The 17,274-nt window shown below is 40.4% G+C and overlaps 2 protein-coding genes across 2 annotated transcripts in view; one reads left to right on the top strand and one right to left on the bottom strand.

Annotated features, from left to right (window-relative positions):
* Positions 1-926: 926 nt before the first annotated feature.
* On the top strand, positions 927-5,481 carry isl2a (ISL LIM homeobox 2a; the record flags this gene model as incomplete). Its single annotated transcript, XM_079223999.1, is given in 7 exon segments — positions 927-1,095; positions 1,098-1,166; positions 1,675-1,864; positions 2,235-2,491; positions 2,938-3,224; positions 3,983-4,150; positions 4,678-5,481. Coding segments are annotated over 7 exon segments (1,257 nt in total). The 3' UTR covers positions 4,795-5,481.
* A 1,519-nt stretch (positions 5,482-7,000) lies between these two features.
* The window catches only part of scaper (S-phase cyclin A-associated protein in the ER), a 46,133-nt gene continuing 35,859 nt past the window's right edge, over positions 7,001-17,274 (bottom strand). The window contains exons 23-27 of the mRNA XM_079223468.1: positions 16,452-16,686; positions 14,751-14,900; positions 8,862-9,053; positions 8,009-8,057; positions 7,001-7,743 (exon numbers count right to left, since the gene is read on the bottom strand). Coding sequence (XP_079079594.1) covers positions 7,646-7,743; positions 8,009-8,057; positions 8,862-9,053; positions 14,751-14,900; positions 16,452-16,686 — 724 coding nt within the window. The 3' untranslated portion in view covers positions 7,001-7,645. The remainder of the gene's footprint in view (positions 7,744-8,008; positions 8,058-8,861; positions 9,054-14,750; positions 14,901-16,451; positions 16,687-17,274) is intronic.

The following is a 17,274-nucleotide window of genomic DNA, read 5'->3' as shown; positions in this document are numbered from 1 at the left end:
AATGCATTTAAAAAAAGCAATAAGCGACAATATTTGTAATCAAATAATGAAATGAAATATTTAAAATACAAATACTAGACTATTTTGCAAGAAGACATGACAAAATAATATGTACTTTTTTTTATGATCAGTGAAATCGTATTTTATTCAACTGCTTTAATACAACACGTGTGTGTTTTAACTGAGCTGTGCTACTCTCTCTCTCTCTCTCTCTCTCTCTCTCTCTCTCTCTCTCTCTCTCTCTCTCTCTCTCTCTCTCTCTCTCTCATGGCTTTTGGCCACCAACAATCAATCACAAATAAACGAACCTTCGACTCACAAGTGTATTGACCGCTCTGAGGATCCAAGATCTCTATGTGGTATTTTATCCAGTAGAGGGCTCTCTACAGTAGCTTCAGACTATCATCTTAAACAGCATTAGAACATCATAATAACAAAGTTACTATTAAATAACATAATTTAATTAATTCATTTTAGAATAAACCATCAGACTGTAATCATAATAATGATAAAGAAATAATGATAATAATTATCATTATTATAGTTATTATAATAATAAAATCATGAACAGTAATATAAGACATTTACATTTTCAACTCCACATTTTGTGGGAATCCAAACAATATATAATCGTTTAAAAAACAACAACACACAATATCCCCAAAACAAGAATATTGACACGGATAAGTTTGCAATAAACAATATGTAAATAATAAGGTAACGATTTACCAAAATAAATAATAACAACAGCATGTCTCACACTCACAATACCTAATTGCACTGTAGTTAACAGGGAAATTGCTTTCACTTAAGGAAATGGAGATGGCAGCGCTGTGGGACAATAGATGAAGAAAAAAAAAAATCTAACAGCCAGTCCAAAGAGTCAAAAGAAGAAAAAAAGAGCAGGGGTCCAGGAGGAGATTTGCATGGCACCCTCTCCCCGGACCAACAGAGGTCCAGGTTTGCAGACGTCACTGGTCGAGGATCTTTGTTTTCTCTCCACCTCTCGGTGGAGGAATACAAGTTTATCATCCAGCCAGGGACGGGACGGTCTCCTCTGCCGCTCCTCTCCTCCATCTATCGGCTTGCACTGGGCTATTTCTCCTGTATGGTGGATATCCTGCTCAATACTTCTTTACTGGATGATATGGGGGATCATTCCAAAAGTAAGTTATGTCTCTCTCTACTCCTTTTTTGTTGTTGTCATTCCAGGGTTTTGTTGTGAATTTTGTATTTCCTTTTAAGACGTATCCGGCGTGCAGTCTCTTACATTTGATATAATTGCTCGATTATTTCGACATTTGCAGAATAATATCGTAAACTGCAATGTAGGTATGATCAGCTGACCTGTCCTCACGCAAAATACACAAATATATATATATATATATATATATATATATGTATATCTATATACATGGATTAATATCCTTATGAATTTGTGGTGCTCGTGCGTTTGAAGTGACCCGTGTCGTATATGCTTGGTGATATTTTTAGCTCCCGTGGCCTCATTATAATAAGTCTGTAATATTCTTGGAAGAACTCTGATGTTTGTTGTGATACGCGCAAAGATGTTCTCTCCTTAAGGTGGAGGGGTGAAGGGGGTTTAACGGAGATGTCATGGGGATTAAAAGAGCGCGCACAGTGTTGCATTAATGCATTCCACTCCTCACACAGAGAAGTCGGGAATCGCAATGTGTGTGGGCTGTGGAAGTCAGATACACGACCAGTACATCCTGAGAGTCTCCCCGGACCTGGAATGGCATGCAGCCTGCCTCAAGTGTGCAGAGTGCAGCCAGTACCTGGACGAGACCTGCACTTGCTTCGTCCGAGACGGAAAGACTTACTGTAAAAGAGATTATTCAAGGTAGAGTGCAACAGTTTTCTTTGCTTTTTAGTCCTCTCCTACATTTCAGAGACCATGTGTTGTGTTGTTGAAAAGAAAGTGTTATATATAGGATATAAAGGGGGCACCTGAGATGAGATAAATGATATTCTCATAATGATAATGTCCATTTCAATGGCAAATGAGCAGGGTGTATATGAAAGTGGGCAAAAGTGCGCATCGTGAACTACAAACCTGAATAAGATTTGTGTTGCAGGCATTCCTATTTTAGTTATTTTTCCTTGATCATTATATCAGCTCGCAACTTTTTGAGATCAACTGAGATTCGTTTAGCCTGCAACATTTTAGGGCTACTGCATGAGAACAATGTAGTCTCCATGCTCCTTTTCAGGTTATTTGGCATCAAATGTGCAAAGTGTAACATGGGCTTCTGCAGCAGCGACCTGGTGATGAGAGCTCGGGACAATGTGTATCACATGGAGTGTTTTCGGTGCTCGGTTTGCAGCCGTCACCTCCTGCCGGGGGACGAGTTCTCTCTGCGGGACGACGAGCTGCTGTGTCGGGCGGACCACGGCTTGCTAGCGGAGCGGGCCTCTGCAGGCAGCCCGCTCAGCCCGGGGAACATCCACACCAGACAGCTCATCTCAGGTAGCCTACAAACTGATTTATTATGAACTCTAAAACTAACACAGAACACCAGAAAAGGATCTGCATTGGCATAACATCGTCTATGCTACAACCTGATAATTATTATTATCATATCATTATATTATTATTATTATTATTATTAGCAGTATTATTATTATGTTCATTCTGTCTTTAAATTCTATGCTTATATAATGCTATTTTCGAGGCAGTTGACAAAAATGCTACAATTACAAAAAAGATAAAATATAATTTATAATTTTATTTTTTTAAATTGGTGCACTATTTCACGTTTTAAATTTCATAAACGGCGAAAGGCCTAAATATAAATCCATGTATTTGTTACTTTAATTTCTTAATTTAAGTTTACTATAGCTTCTCAGATATATATATATAAAAAAATCTATATATATATTTTAAGTTTCTAACTTAAATGTTCCTTTTTCCAGAGCCTGTTTCTGTCCGACATCCTCCTCACCACCGGAACCACGGCCACAAGCAGTCCGAGAAGACCACTCGGATCCGGACGGTGCTGAACGAGAAGCAGCTCCACACCCTGCGGACCTGCTACAACGCCAACCCGCGACCGGACGCCCTGATGAAGGAGCAGCTGGTGGAGATGACCAGCCTGAGCCCCAGGGTGATCCGCGTCTGGTTTCAGAACAAGCGCTGCAAAGACAAGAAGAGGACCATCCTGATGAAGCAGCTTCAATCACAGCACCACAGCGAAAAAACCGTGAGTAACATTAGGTTTTTTATATTTTCATGGTATAGCTGAACAAATTATGCATTATTATATAAGACTCGTTTCTCATTTCACACCTGCTTAGTAGGCATATTGTCTAATGTGCAGCTTATTGTCACTCACTACTGCCCCGTAAAACTTGATTAAATGATCTTCTTTTGGTTCAAAATTAAAAACAAAAACGTAACACAGGTCTGTGTGAATGATCAGGCAACTAATGTTCATGTGCATGTTATTGCCACACATTAGCTCGATAAGATAATGAAATAAATAATGAAATGACAATACTGCTGGAGAGAAAACCATTGCAGATAACGTAAACATCTTTTAGACTGATTATTGTGAATAAAAAAAAACTGAAAATAAAATGATTTGTCATACAACTCTTACAAAACAGTAAGTTATTTTTCCAATTTAAAATGTTCCAAATCATTTTAAATATACGGGTGGTATATTTTCCTAAATCAGAAAATAATTGTCACTGAAATATTTTCTTAATGAAAAATAATAATGTGTCGCAGAGTAAATTATATTTAAACCATTTTACAGGCTCATATAAACTTAATTATGCATTCTATCAGACATGTTGTAAGGTTATAATGATCATACAATAAAATAACATGTATGCAGGTTTTATGTTTGTTGTTTTAAAATGTTTATATGTTTATTATTGCTGTTGCTGAACAGCAGAATAGAGTCACTGCATGGCCAATATTTGGGTCGAACTAACTGTTTCGTTGCTCTTGTAGAACCTGCAGGGCCTGACAGGCACACCTCTGGTGGCAGGTAGTCCCATCCGGCACGACAACTCCATGCAGGGGAATCCTGTGGAGGTGCAAACCTACCAGCCTCCCTGGAAAACCCTCAGCGACTTCGCCCTGCAGAGCGACCTGGACCAGCCTGCTTTCCAACAGCTGGTAGGAGGACATTCAGTAAATTATATTTAAAATGAATTATATGCCATTCAAAATAATACAACGGGACTTATAGGCTCACATTCGTAGAGAGAGAGAAAAGAAAGGCAATGATTTGTTAATTCAAACATCCACCACATGGCATTATGATGATGGCCTTTATTTAGTTTAGTTGAAAAAAACCTCTTAGAATTATAAAGAATTCTTTACTCTATTAATGTTGACGTCTTCGATTTCCAAAATATTCAAGTGCAAACTTGCGCCAAACTGTTTATCAACCTTGTGCTCCTTGTGGGTCACTTGCTGACGTGATCTCGTGAGATTCACAAGACTGATAAGGTGATTTGTATATATTTTAAATAGATAGGCCTAATACTTTGAAAAAGAACATAAATACATCCCTGGCCCTGGTCATCAGCACGTTCTCATGTTGACATCTATCAGGGCACGTGAGAAGTAGGATACGTTTTAACTTAAACCCTCTTAAAACCATTTGTGGTTGATCTGACTCCTTCTGTTTCCTTCGGCAGGTGTCTTTCTCCGAGTCGGGCTCCCTGGGCAACTCCTCGGGCAGTGATGTGACCTCCCTCTCGTCTCAGTTACCGGACACACCGAACAGCATGGTGCCGAGTCCAGTCGACACGTGAAGAGGCCTCCATGTCAGCTGGAGCCGCCGAGCGCGCCCCCGCGCTCTCTGCAGGGGACGCGCAGAGACCTCAGTGACATCCAATCAAAGAAAAACGAATGAATGGACCGGAATGGATTATGCTCGAGGATACATTCAGGTGGAGGAATGGAGGTCTGACTTGTCCTTTAGATTTAGGCATTTTAGCTCTCCGTCTTGCTCAAGGATTCTTCGGTGGGACTCACAGCTGTTGATGGACATTATGGGCGTATATGGGACCTTCTACCACGATGCCAATGCTTGAACTGGCCATAACGTGGTGAATATGTAACGGGATTCAAACACTTTGTCCTGCATTGGACGTCTGAAGATTACAATATGTTTATCAGGAACCAAGCTGTGTAGATGTGCATGATTTGTTTCAATATCGACTCTTGTAAATTAATGAAACAGATGAGATACGCATTGTTCGCGTTTTCTCCAGAAAATAAGTTATTATTATTTATTACGACGACAGACATAGCCGATCTTATCAATAAAACCATACTTTTAACTGATTATTGCATGCAAAATTCAATTTGTTCTGTAAACCATAAGATCTTTTTTATATAAATATAGCCGGCAACAAAATACAAAGTTTGAAGGTGAATTGACAAGCAATTGCTGCTCATAATACTTGACACTGTTTGAAGTGATGAAGCTCCCCTGTTTAGAGTACATTTTAACTTTTCAGGCTATAAGACGGCCTGAAGCTCATATAATAAATGGTTAACGATACACATTTGGGCAATGAGTTGCCCACATTTCTGGGTGCCGTTCTCTGTCTGTAAGTCTTCACAAAACCCTGAGGTAGCAGCCACAGGCCCTGCTTATATTTAGGCCTGCTCAATTTCTGGGCCAAGTGGATCAGTGACTGATGGCTGACGAGATATTATTAAGCATTTGGCCCATGTGTCATAGGTCACTGAATCAGACACGATGGGCTGAGGTCGGTTTAGTTCGGGTCCTCACGTGATGTTCGCTCTTCTTCTTTTGAAAAACCAAAGCCTCCTAATGGCCAGAACCTATATTTATAGCCGTTTTGGCATAATATCTGGTTGCCTTCATAGTGATAAAACGGGTCTTATTTAGACAAATGTCACAGTGCCATACCAACCTGAGGCCCACGGTTACAAGTCTAGACAGAGGACAGGCAGCGGCGGCCGCTTATCTGCATCTGGCATCACCTGCAAAGGATACACTGAATGGACCCAAAACAAAACGCGTAGCCGCGCAGCGCTGAGGGGACTCCCAGCCTGCGGACGCATCCTGGCGTGTCTTGAGTTTATTTTCATTCCTGTAGGAATCCTGAACGGCAAATAGCCGCTGGACAAGAGAGCATGCAGGTCAAGCCGGGTCTGACACACTACACCTCAACAATTTGTTGGGGAGGATCGCCTTTTATCAGTGAAGGAAGTGCAGTCTCATTTAAATTCAAAATCCTGCTAAGTGTTTAGGCCATGCTGATAGTAACAACTTTAAACTGGGAGTACAACTGTAGCAGTAATATGAGGAAAGTGTTAATTAGAAAGACATGGCTTTTAATCACAAATAAGTACACAGATTATCTGAATTTTAATAGTTATGTGTTTAGACTCAACACATTTAAACGTTCAACATGAACACTGCCTGCAGTCTAAAACTGGACGATCAAGCAGTTTCACACTGTGGAAAATGCAAAGGGAAGTTTTGTGAATATGAGTTTTATTTTCATTCCCAACAAATCTCTTGAGCTTAATTGTTTCTAAATATTGCCTGAACATGCTGGTTGATCGTCATCTGCAGATCTAGGGGTCGCATTGACGATGTAGGGAGGAATAAAAAAAAAAAAACTATTTCAATATAGATATGCCAATCAATAAACTTCCAACAAATAAGTGCAGGCCAGGTACAAAAGAAGATGGCTTCCTCTTACACATGAAAGATTTGTATTTCTTCAGGGTGTCCATTTATCGACTTTGAGGGGCTACGTTATATTCACGTTTCTTTGAGATTCAATAATCAAATTTGTTTCTACAAATTGCTTTTGTCCATAGACTAAATTAGGACATCTTCATTATTCAAGTTCATGAGGGTGTAACTGACAGAAATACAAGAGTCACCACCAAGTGTTAATGTTTACTATATCTTACTCATGATATCAATTTAACGTTGTACAGTTTACACAGAATAAAATTGAATGACAACAATAGCCATCAGTATTTTTATTTTACATGATGAATGTAAATAATTCAATAAATTAAATGTGTAAGTCTGCCTCCTAACAGAGACAAAGAAAAGAAAAAGATGTGAACAATATAATTCTTAGCTGACAATCAAGGCAGGTCATGTAACTTGTAACTGACATCATGTAGACTAGAAATAACATTCACATTAAAAAATGAGACAAATACAATAAATTAACACAAACAGTATTTATGAAACACTTGGCAAATTATAAATTACAGTATAAGTAAATGCTTTAGGTTTAGATGGTCACTACTTTGAAATGGATATTTTTCTATCTACAAAAGGGACACAAGATAAACAAATGGCTTATATATTAAATGGAATAGTTGTGCATGTGTTCTAACTGCAATGGACAAACAAGACATTTTGTGCAAATAATCATAAACATCAATCTGATTTCAAAGAAATCCAAACAGATGCACCAACATATGATAAGGCTTCACAATCTTTACAATTGACAATGTCTGAAGAACACATTTGCTCGTGTGCAGACTTAAAATGAAAGAAGATTAAAAAAAAAAAAATCCAAAATAACTCCATATTTCATGTTTCTTTTGAAGTGTTCATACTGTGCTTATCCATTTGGAGGACAGTGTACAGCTCCATCACTCTTCCTGCTTCTTGAGAAAAAACTGCAGCGCTGAGTCCCACTGATCTCTTGGAAAGCGGTTTGACAACTCGCAGTAATCCAGCAGCTGGGAAACTTTACACGGACAGAAAAGAACAACTTCATTATAATGAGTGTCCAATAGTAATTCTTTTAAAACCTTCAAAAATCAACCAATGTGCCTAGATAAATTTGTCCCAAGGAAAAATTCTCAAGTCTCAATACTACTATTAAAAATATTCCAGATTGATTCGGGAACCTTATTTTGACATGAGGCAACAACGCCTCTTTATAGAATAAAAAAAATGAAATAAAAACAATTCATCCAATTTGTTGTTATGCATTTATCAGAATAACTTACCTCCGTGCTTTATTTTGTTTTCTGAATCTTTCTCATTTGCAGCACAGTCCTAGGGGAATCAACACAAGCATCAGTGCTTGATTTAACGGTATACTGCAGGTAGTAGTGTTGTGTGTACAGTTCAATTGGTCTTATCTAATCACAAAAAATACAAATATTATTTAGAAGTTGCCACTACATCGTATTGTATTTTCTAATCAAGAGTGTCATAATGTGTTTAGTATAACGGGTGATGAAGAACCATACAGGATCAAACTGTTTCCCTCCGAGGAATGTTCTTGAGGTTAACTCAACAATGAGGGCAGCGGGGCAAGACACCATGCGTTATTGCTTTGTTTGAAAGAAACGACAATAGCTTGTCTCCCTTTGAATGGAAGTTAATCGGTGTCTAAACAGTGGTGGTTGCAGAGTAGTGAGGGGCGGGTTGTCAGAGGAAGATGAAGGAGACAAGCTGTTTACTGGGAGTCGAAGCAGTGGCAGGTAAATCCACTGTGAAGGAAGCCGTTTATCTTTGTAAAAGCCAGGCTGTTGCAAATTCACCGGGGCCAAGATGAGCAACTGTTAATCAGCCGAGGCAAAGAGGTTCCCCTCTGATTTGAAAGACATTTTTTGTGCGTTTGGATGTTTTATTTACAGGCATGAAACTGTCAAGCCAAAGAGCATGTTTTTGATCACTAGTATGTCCTTGAATATATATAATTTTTATAGCCTGTTTTTTGATGCCCCATTCACATGCCATTGGCTTGAATATTGAAACCAATGAATTGTCTCACTTACGGTACATCTGTGTGAAAAACTATGATCTATGTATGTGCATACATCTACTGTATGTGCCACCATGTTATATATTTACCTGAATGAATGTAGCCAGCAGGACACAGCTCATCTCCTGCTGCAGGATGACCTTGTTTTGGGAGTTGTTGTAGCAGGCCGAGATGAGGGAGGGGAAGAGCACCCGGATGAGGCGCGGGTGGCTGAAGTACTGGAAGGGCAGCTGACACAGTTTCTGCAGCACGCTGGGCTGGCGGCCAGACTGCACTATCACCTGGAACACACATGGAGCAAGGCCAGTCAGTCACTAAGCCAGTCAGGTGGCCAGTCAGTGGCACTGTTGGTTGTAAATCACCACACTGTCCCTCCCACATGTAAATCTGCCACTAAAACAACACACAAACAGCCATTAGGAGGAGACCTGGGGGGCACAGCCTCCCACCATGCAATTATGGGCTATAAAACACAATGATGGGGTGTTTTGTTCTTTCTTTGTACCAATAGCAACAGCAGATATGCTGTACCATGAGAGGGAAATGTGAACCAATGTAATTATTAGTGGTTAAAACTTCACTTTCAAGTTATCTGTTAAGCTCTCTGAGCAACACTGAAGCAAAGAATCAGTGCAAAAGCTTGTTACCGCTACGTAGGAGGGAAGCTCAGGTTGAGAGGGCATTCAAAGTGCAACAGGGGGAATGAAGGGGTGGGGTGGCGGGTGAAAGGCAGGGTGAGCAAACCTCCACCAACAGTGTGGCCACCCCCACTTTGAGAAATGAGCAATACCATTAATGGTATTTTCACCCTGCTCTTCATCACAGCCTGTCAATCACACACACCATCACATCCGGGCCACCAGTATTAAAACCAAATCACTCCCAGCCTTATTTGATTAGAAAGGGGACTGCTGCAAATGAAGGGGTCCTGGCCTAATGCTCTGGTCATCTCCCCTGAGCCTGAGAAGACCATGAGCACGCCTCCGAGAGCCAGGGGGTCAGCATGCTAAATCCTGGCTGGAAAAAAAACGAGGGACTACTTTACAGTTACAGACTACGGGTCTGGGGGCTCAATGCCAATAGAAACCAGAAGGGCAAGGTGAGGTCCCCAAGTCATGGTGACATAAATTCACGAGATTTACAAGATTTTAAAAATACACTCTCTAATACTCTTCCATTGGCTTCTCCTTTGATAATGCACTCCAAGTTTCAACAGCAGGATAAACAAAGCGATAATTCATCGCTTTTATCAGTTCAAGGTGAAGCTTCTCAGAGCGGCCCTCTACAGCGGCGTTCAAAGGGACACAAAACAGTGCCACTTCCTATCATGCTTTGTTTAAAGGATCCATATGGATAGGTCAAACAATCTAAACTTTAATGCATTACAAATACTTAAAAATGTGGAGAGCACTGCATTTGTCAACCTGAAATGTGAGTGTTAATTTTTGCTCTGGTGTGTTTGTGTATTGCATTAAATAATAGTCTGGAGTATTAAGATGCAGACAGTGCTGTGAATGTGTGTGCGTAACAGTGGAAGAACTACATCCCCACAGTTTCACTGACTCAATAAGTGTTTTTCACAGAGGAATGTGGGACTCGGACAAATTCATCCACTCACGGAAGAAAAAAAGAAAGAAAGGCAAGCTCTGGCTGTTTTCAAAAGTAGAGCTGTTTATTTTCACTGCATGTAGTTTTAGCATTTTCATGCTACTTTCCATTAAATCCTCATCATATTTATCTCATCTGTTGCAACATTGACCAAAGAAAAACTGGCATCGGGGAGGGATTTATGCAGCTGAATTCATCAGGAAGCCAAAACCAAAAAAGAAGAAAAAGCTAAAGAATATATTTATTCTTGGATTTTAGTGCAGAATATTTATGGTTTAGGTATCATAATTTAACACCAAAGCAAGTGTTGGATATTTGAGCTTGGGCTCCGAGAAGATCCAACCCACAAATCACTTAGCAATCTCATAATCCTCCACTACGCACAGTTCCATCTTCAGCTGCCTAAACAAATTGTCCACCCTCAAGTGCCTGACGACGCAGAAAGACATAAAACAAACCTGGTGGCAGGAAGAGTATGGATGTTACAGTCTCCTGCCAACTTTCCACGCCTCTACCAGGTGAAGAGCAACACCAGAGCCCAAAATGGTTTCCAACTAGAGATTATGCCGCAGCGTTGCCTCTCCCAGCTCAGCTGAAGTATCTGCAGCTCAAAGCCTGACATCATAAAACTAACAACAAGCATCTGAACACATGCATCTGGCTCGCGTATAACGCAGACCCAGTAAAAACTCAAGTGTCTTGGCTGCTCTGTTCTTTCTTAAGTTCAGAGACCTGGCATTTTCAAACAGTGCCGAGTTTTATGACGCCTCCATTACATAACTTCCTCACTGTCCACAATGACAACAAAGAGTGTGTAAAGTTAATGTTCTGAAACGCAAACAAATTCTTGGGAAAACCCAGCGTCGAAGCAGAAAACCAAAGTTAAAGCAGATTTAAGAACGGAGAAGAGAAACAAGAGGCGGTCATTTTCCCGCCGTGCAATAAAGCACAACCTCAAATAGAATAGTCAGGCTGTGTGCATGAGGCTGCAGCACTGCTGTATAAGACAAATACAGGATACAAATCTCATACATTTCTAATTACACACAGAAGACAAGCGACGATCTTGAATGTGTAGAATAATCTCCCTTCCCTGTAACGTCTAGACAACACCTCAGGAAGAACAGCGTCAGAGCAGGGCCATATATCTGACACCGAATCCACAATACAAACCAGATCCATCAGAGTGGAACTGCCTTACTGATAAGACGAGCAGCACAGCATGCGCCACAAAACAAAGTTAGCCAAATAACTGCTTGGTGCCTCTTTACAACATTTACAATGGCTGATTGAGACGTGCACAGGACGCTGTGTAAATTACCTTTGAACAATTAGATCCTGGCGAAGCAGACATTGACATAGACACACCAACTTGACTTTTAAGGCAACTGTCAGTTGTTTTAAAATCCCATAAAAAAATACTGCTGTTTACACAATGAAGCTTAATAACTCTTTATTTATCTCTATGAGCTGACGCTGTCATTCCACTCCAGATCTTTACTGCTGATAATTCTGCTCTGAAACTAACCTGATGACAGTGTTACAGACAAATGGAAACTCCTCACTGAAAGGTCTGCAGGGATAAAAATGTCCTCAGCTTCACTTAAAGTCAGTTGGACCTGCGCTCACCCTTGAAGCAGAGTGTAAATCATCTACAGAGCTAACAATCAGGCTCTCTCTTGCCAGTCAGTGGAGAGTGCGTCTGTCTGTGTTACTCTGCCTTTGTTTACTCCGCTGTGTGATACACTGTGTGCATTCCCTGGTGCTGGCTCCCTATGGTCTGCAGGAGCTGCACTTACCCTGCAGGCAGTGAGGGCTTGGTTGTCTTGGCTGTAATGGACTGCTGAAGGCAGCGTTTCAACATCAGGTTAACAGGAATTACAGGCCTAAAGCTCGTCTTGGGCCTGCGGGGCAGTGGAAACGCCCTTGTAGAGAATGGGAAGAAGAGGAATGACCTCACAGATAAGGCAGAGCTCTAGAGATGTATGTGGGATGTGAAGTCTAGAGGTGATCCACAGCGCTTGTGATGCTTACAGGTATAAAGAGAATGTTTACGAAATATAAGCATAGAGGAGTCAGGTCTCATGAGCCAGTGCAGGGAAAACGATACCATTACACTTCAAAAACGTCTATACGCTACCTGAAATTAGACCCACTTCTGTGTGCATTCGTGTGTTTGTGTGCGTGTCGCTTACTCTGCTTGCGTGTGTGTGGCCATTTTCCATGTACTGAAAAAAATGCAAAGTTTTCTTTAAGATTTCCACACTGCTCGTGTCTTTCTAAGGAGCAAGCAGGAATCAGGTGGGTTAACATGTCAACAGTTTACAATTAAAATCTCGTCAGCTCAGAGATTCAACAGATCATCACCACGGATGATTCACAAATGAATCACTGCATTCACAGACAAGGAGATTACCGGCACATACCTCTTCAGGGGAAAAGGAAGTGCAGTTACTTGTCAGTTGCAAAATACGTGCCATTTCTTTTGCTTTTTTGTTGTTGTCAAAAGGTCTCTGGGGATGCTTTCAAGAGACAATGAAACATATGGCTACATGGCTCAGTGGCCCCCACAAGCAGAGAAACACTTAAAAACCACACAAGCATACATATGTCACTCTACCAATGGCTTTTTGTGTGACAAGGTAAATTATTCATGCCCTCAGAGCAGAGGGAATACATCACTACATATAAACTGCTGCTTCAAAGTTCAGCCTTAATTCTATATGCATGTATGCACGTGTACATATATACAAAAGCTGGTGTGCCGACAGTGAATCAGCAGTCTCCACCAACGCACAGGCCTCGGGTTGGGCTGCTTTTGTGTTCTGCCAATGCTTACATTAGATTGAGAAAAGCCCAAGCTGCTCTAAATATTCTCCTTAACGCCATCCATCTTGGTGCGGAACTGAGTGGACGCATTCCAGGAACTGGACTACTGGCAAAGATCAACTCTGCGTGTGTGGAGGTTGTGTGGGATCTTGTTTCCTGACAATATATACTTAAATATGATATTTCTTTCAAACTAAATCCTTAACTAGTAAGCATGTAAGAGGATTTTTTGACTTTCTTATAGGCAGTATCAAGGTTGTGAATTTTGCATCAAATTAGCAACATGTTTTTTCACCAAGTACAGTCAAGTGTGACTGCCCCGTTAACGTCGCTGTGAGTGTTCAAAGACGAATCATCTGTCACCCTCTTAATTTAATTTTCAGTCCTCATTCAATTATTCAATATAATATGCAAATGTAATCTCCAATGACCAACAGATGCTAATTCTGTACATCAGAATAATTAAATTGCATAGGAGCAGAGCAGAAAGCACCATGAGTCCATGGTGGAAGTCCCTTTAATTAGAAGTAAAATAAATCTGGTAAAAGAGAATCCGTAATCAGCCTATAAATAGTTTTTATGGGGGTTGACTGCTACCGTGCGGACATAAATGACATATCAGAGGTTTGAGACTGATGCTGTGGCGGCTGCCTGTGTGGGTCAGGCTTAACATAATCAAAGCCCAGCCAACTGTAGCATGTCTAATCAGGGGCCCGGTAGACGGGCCATGCATGACAGCCAATTACATAGCAGCCAGGTCTGCTCCATCACATCCTGCTCACTTCCACAGAGTCCCTAAGTAGTTGTAACACCGGGGCCAGCACGCTGCTCTGCTTTACCAGGAAGGAACAATGGGTCACTCTGTGGCACAATGAGCGACACACAGACCCAGAGCAAGAAGGTGCCAAGTCATGAATCTTTGAACAGGTGCTTTTTGTTATAATTACAAAACTACACCCTTTTTCTGACAAATTATACAGGAACAGATCAATAGTAACATGATATTATCGGGTTCTTCTTAACTCAGCAGACAGCTTTTCACAATTGAAAGAATTAAATGCAACTTGTCCTGAAACAATTAAACAATTGACAATTAGCAGATTGACAGAAAATGTATCCATTACAATTTTAGCAAATGAAACGTTAAGCAGCTTGATTTATTACTAGGTAAACCCAAAACCATTATCGTCAACTATTTTGATAATCAATTACTTGATTCCATATTCTCATGTTATGAGCATTTTATGCTCAATGTGTCCATATGTATAAGTAAACTTTGAGTAATTTAAGGTTTGAGACTGTTTGAATTTTTTTTTTGAAGTAACTTAAGTTATGGGGAATTAAAATTGACATTTAAAAAAAAGAACTTTGACAATGAATGAAACGATCGCCGATAATTGGTCAATTGATAAATAACAAAAGCAATTGTAAGTTACATCTTTAACTAGTTTAAACTATTTAAAAAGAGTAGTTTGGTTTTGTTAAACTGAAAAAAAATGAATACATTTCTGTGCAGTCAGTGCAGGTTCAAGCAAGTTTACCTGGTTGTCCGAGTGGTTCACAGTAAAGTATCCCACACAGATAATGACTTCGTGCAGAAGCTCCTGAGAGGAATGCTGGGTACAGTACCAGATCAGGGAGCTGACGATGTGTCGGAAAGCTAGAGACAGGCCCTCAGCTCCTAGAACAGACTGGCAGGTCACAGACAAGACATGTTAGCATGTTTTACAGTAAATTAAGACAAACATTGTGATTACAAAGAGCTCAATACAATAACAATACAAAGTAATGAATGAACATACATGGTGTAAGAGTATAAGCAACTCAAACGGGGTGCCTCCGCAAAACACCCCAATCCCGCTCAGAAATGAGATGCTAGGACCATCTCACAGACAGTATTTATTAAACATGTCAGTGTGACGGAGCACCATAAGATCATCACTATTCCACTGGAAGTTTGGGTGTGTTAGCATTGTAACATCCATAAATGCAACAATACCTGAGAAGCTAAAGACTGTTTTAAGGCCTTATAACTTCTGCATGCAGGCAACATTTTAAACTCACTGAACCATGTAAGCAGCTGTCAAATGGAACCAATTTTTTTATTTAGCAATGATGAAATAAATTTAGATTAAAAAAAATAAAACAACTCCGTTTGAAAAGACTGTTCCTTCTTTCACATTTCTTTTTTCGGGAATCACTGATTTGTTGCTGCTTATTTTGCCAAAATGCAACCACTGCATAACCATGTTATTCATACGGCACTGAACCCTTTCAAAATTCCTTTCTAAACAAATTATTGGAAGCTGATGTGGCAGCAGAGCGCATCAAGGCCTGTATTCGGATCATCCATCCCCCGCAACACCTATTAGCCAGTGCTATGCAGGTAATGTGAAACACAAGGTGATTACAACAGTCGGACAAAAAAAAAAAAAAAAAAGAAACATTATTTAAAATGTTCATAAAACTCCGGCAGTGAAATGCTTTCATTTCCAGCTGTTTTTAGTTGCCCGAGAGGAAGCTGCTTCAAAGTAATTACCACAAGACATTAAAATAATTAACAGCATTCTTGCTTGCTCTCGTGCCTTTCCGTCTTTGTGGTGACTTAGCACAGTGAAGCTGTCGCCCCCTCCTCCTCAGGGTGGGTAATGTACGGCCCTGCATACAGTGATAATCACTCGTGCGCCATCCTAACTGCTGACCCACCGGGCTCTGTTCAACCCCAACCACTGACCCGGGGTCAGAGGGCAGCCGTGTTTATGTCCACAGGTCAGCTTTGTCCTAAGGAGAGTAACTCCTCTTCTAATGGATCTTAACAAAGGAACTAGCATCAGTTAAAATTAAAAAAAATTAAATCCAGGGAGAATCATTTAAATATTTGTAGGAAATGTTGCCACATGTGATGAGGGACATGCCATTTAAATTGCTCTTTGTACTGTTTATTCAAATACCAGTTTGTTAATGCAAAGGTACCAGCTATTCCTTTAAGTGTGCTGTGAATATTTTTCAATAAAATATATATGGTATAATAAAATATCTACAATATGGAAAAATGCTCAAACAAACAAACATCAGATGCAGAATTGAAAAATACACACACACACACACACACACACACACACACACACACACACACACACACACACACACACACTTCTCTTCTCTCATCAATAGCTAAATCTGCTCGATCTTTAAGAATTTCTATATTTGTAAAAGTGAAAACTGAATATTTTGGATGATACCTGGAAGGCGGATAGGTCAAGCAGGGCAAAACTGTTGAGGAAGCGGATGCCTTGCAAAGCCACCTGGATGACCCCGGGGCCGTAGGGCTCCTGACTCTGGGAAGAAGACTCTGGCGAGAAACTGTGCAGCAGGATACAATACAGAGTGTGCACCACTCCCACCAGGTCTGTGGACTGCAGCAGGGCCGTCAATCCAGTCGGGTCCTGGCGTTTATTGTCAAATATACTGGGAGCACTGGAGAGGAGGAGAGGGTAAGTGTGTGTGTGTGGTCAGCGAAACCAAAAAAGAAATGTTAAGTGCTCATGAATAAATACACACAGATATGATACTTGGTCACACCTTGTAACATTTAGGTCTTTATTTGTGCCTTTATGCTGCTGGTGTCATGCAATTTTAAATAAGAAATAACTGCACAACAGTCTAGACCTCGACGGCTTCTAGATTTACTCAGACAAGCGCTTATAGATGACGTTCCCTTTAGATAGGAGATACCCTGTTCGTGCTGCTGTATTAACTGACTTTAATGACGGACTGCTGCAAGTGGAAAAGCAGACTTTAACATGTGCTGCATATTGACATGTTGGATCACAGCTGCTCCTTAAGTGCATCTTATGCTCCTCATTTGCTTCTGTTTATTTATGGAATAAGTTGTATTAGTCTTTGCATGCGACGAGCGTCCAATTGGTTTAACTTTTTTAACTTAACTGGTAAAATTCACTGCCAGCCAGTTTGGGTGCAGCTGAAGAGTGGGACATTCAAGATTTAAGATTGTCTCTTTTCCGATCCCTCTCCAGCTACAGTAAACATAGTAAAGCCATGACG

Source organism: Taurulus bubalis, assembly GCF_910589615.1.
Source record: "Taurulus bubalis genome assembly, chromosome: 9".
NCBI lineage: Eukaryota > Metazoa > Chordata > Actinopteri > Perciformes > Cottidae > Taurulus > Taurulus bubalis.
Note: the sequence above shows the minus strand (reverse complement) of the source record. Positions and strands in the feature narration are given on the sequence as shown.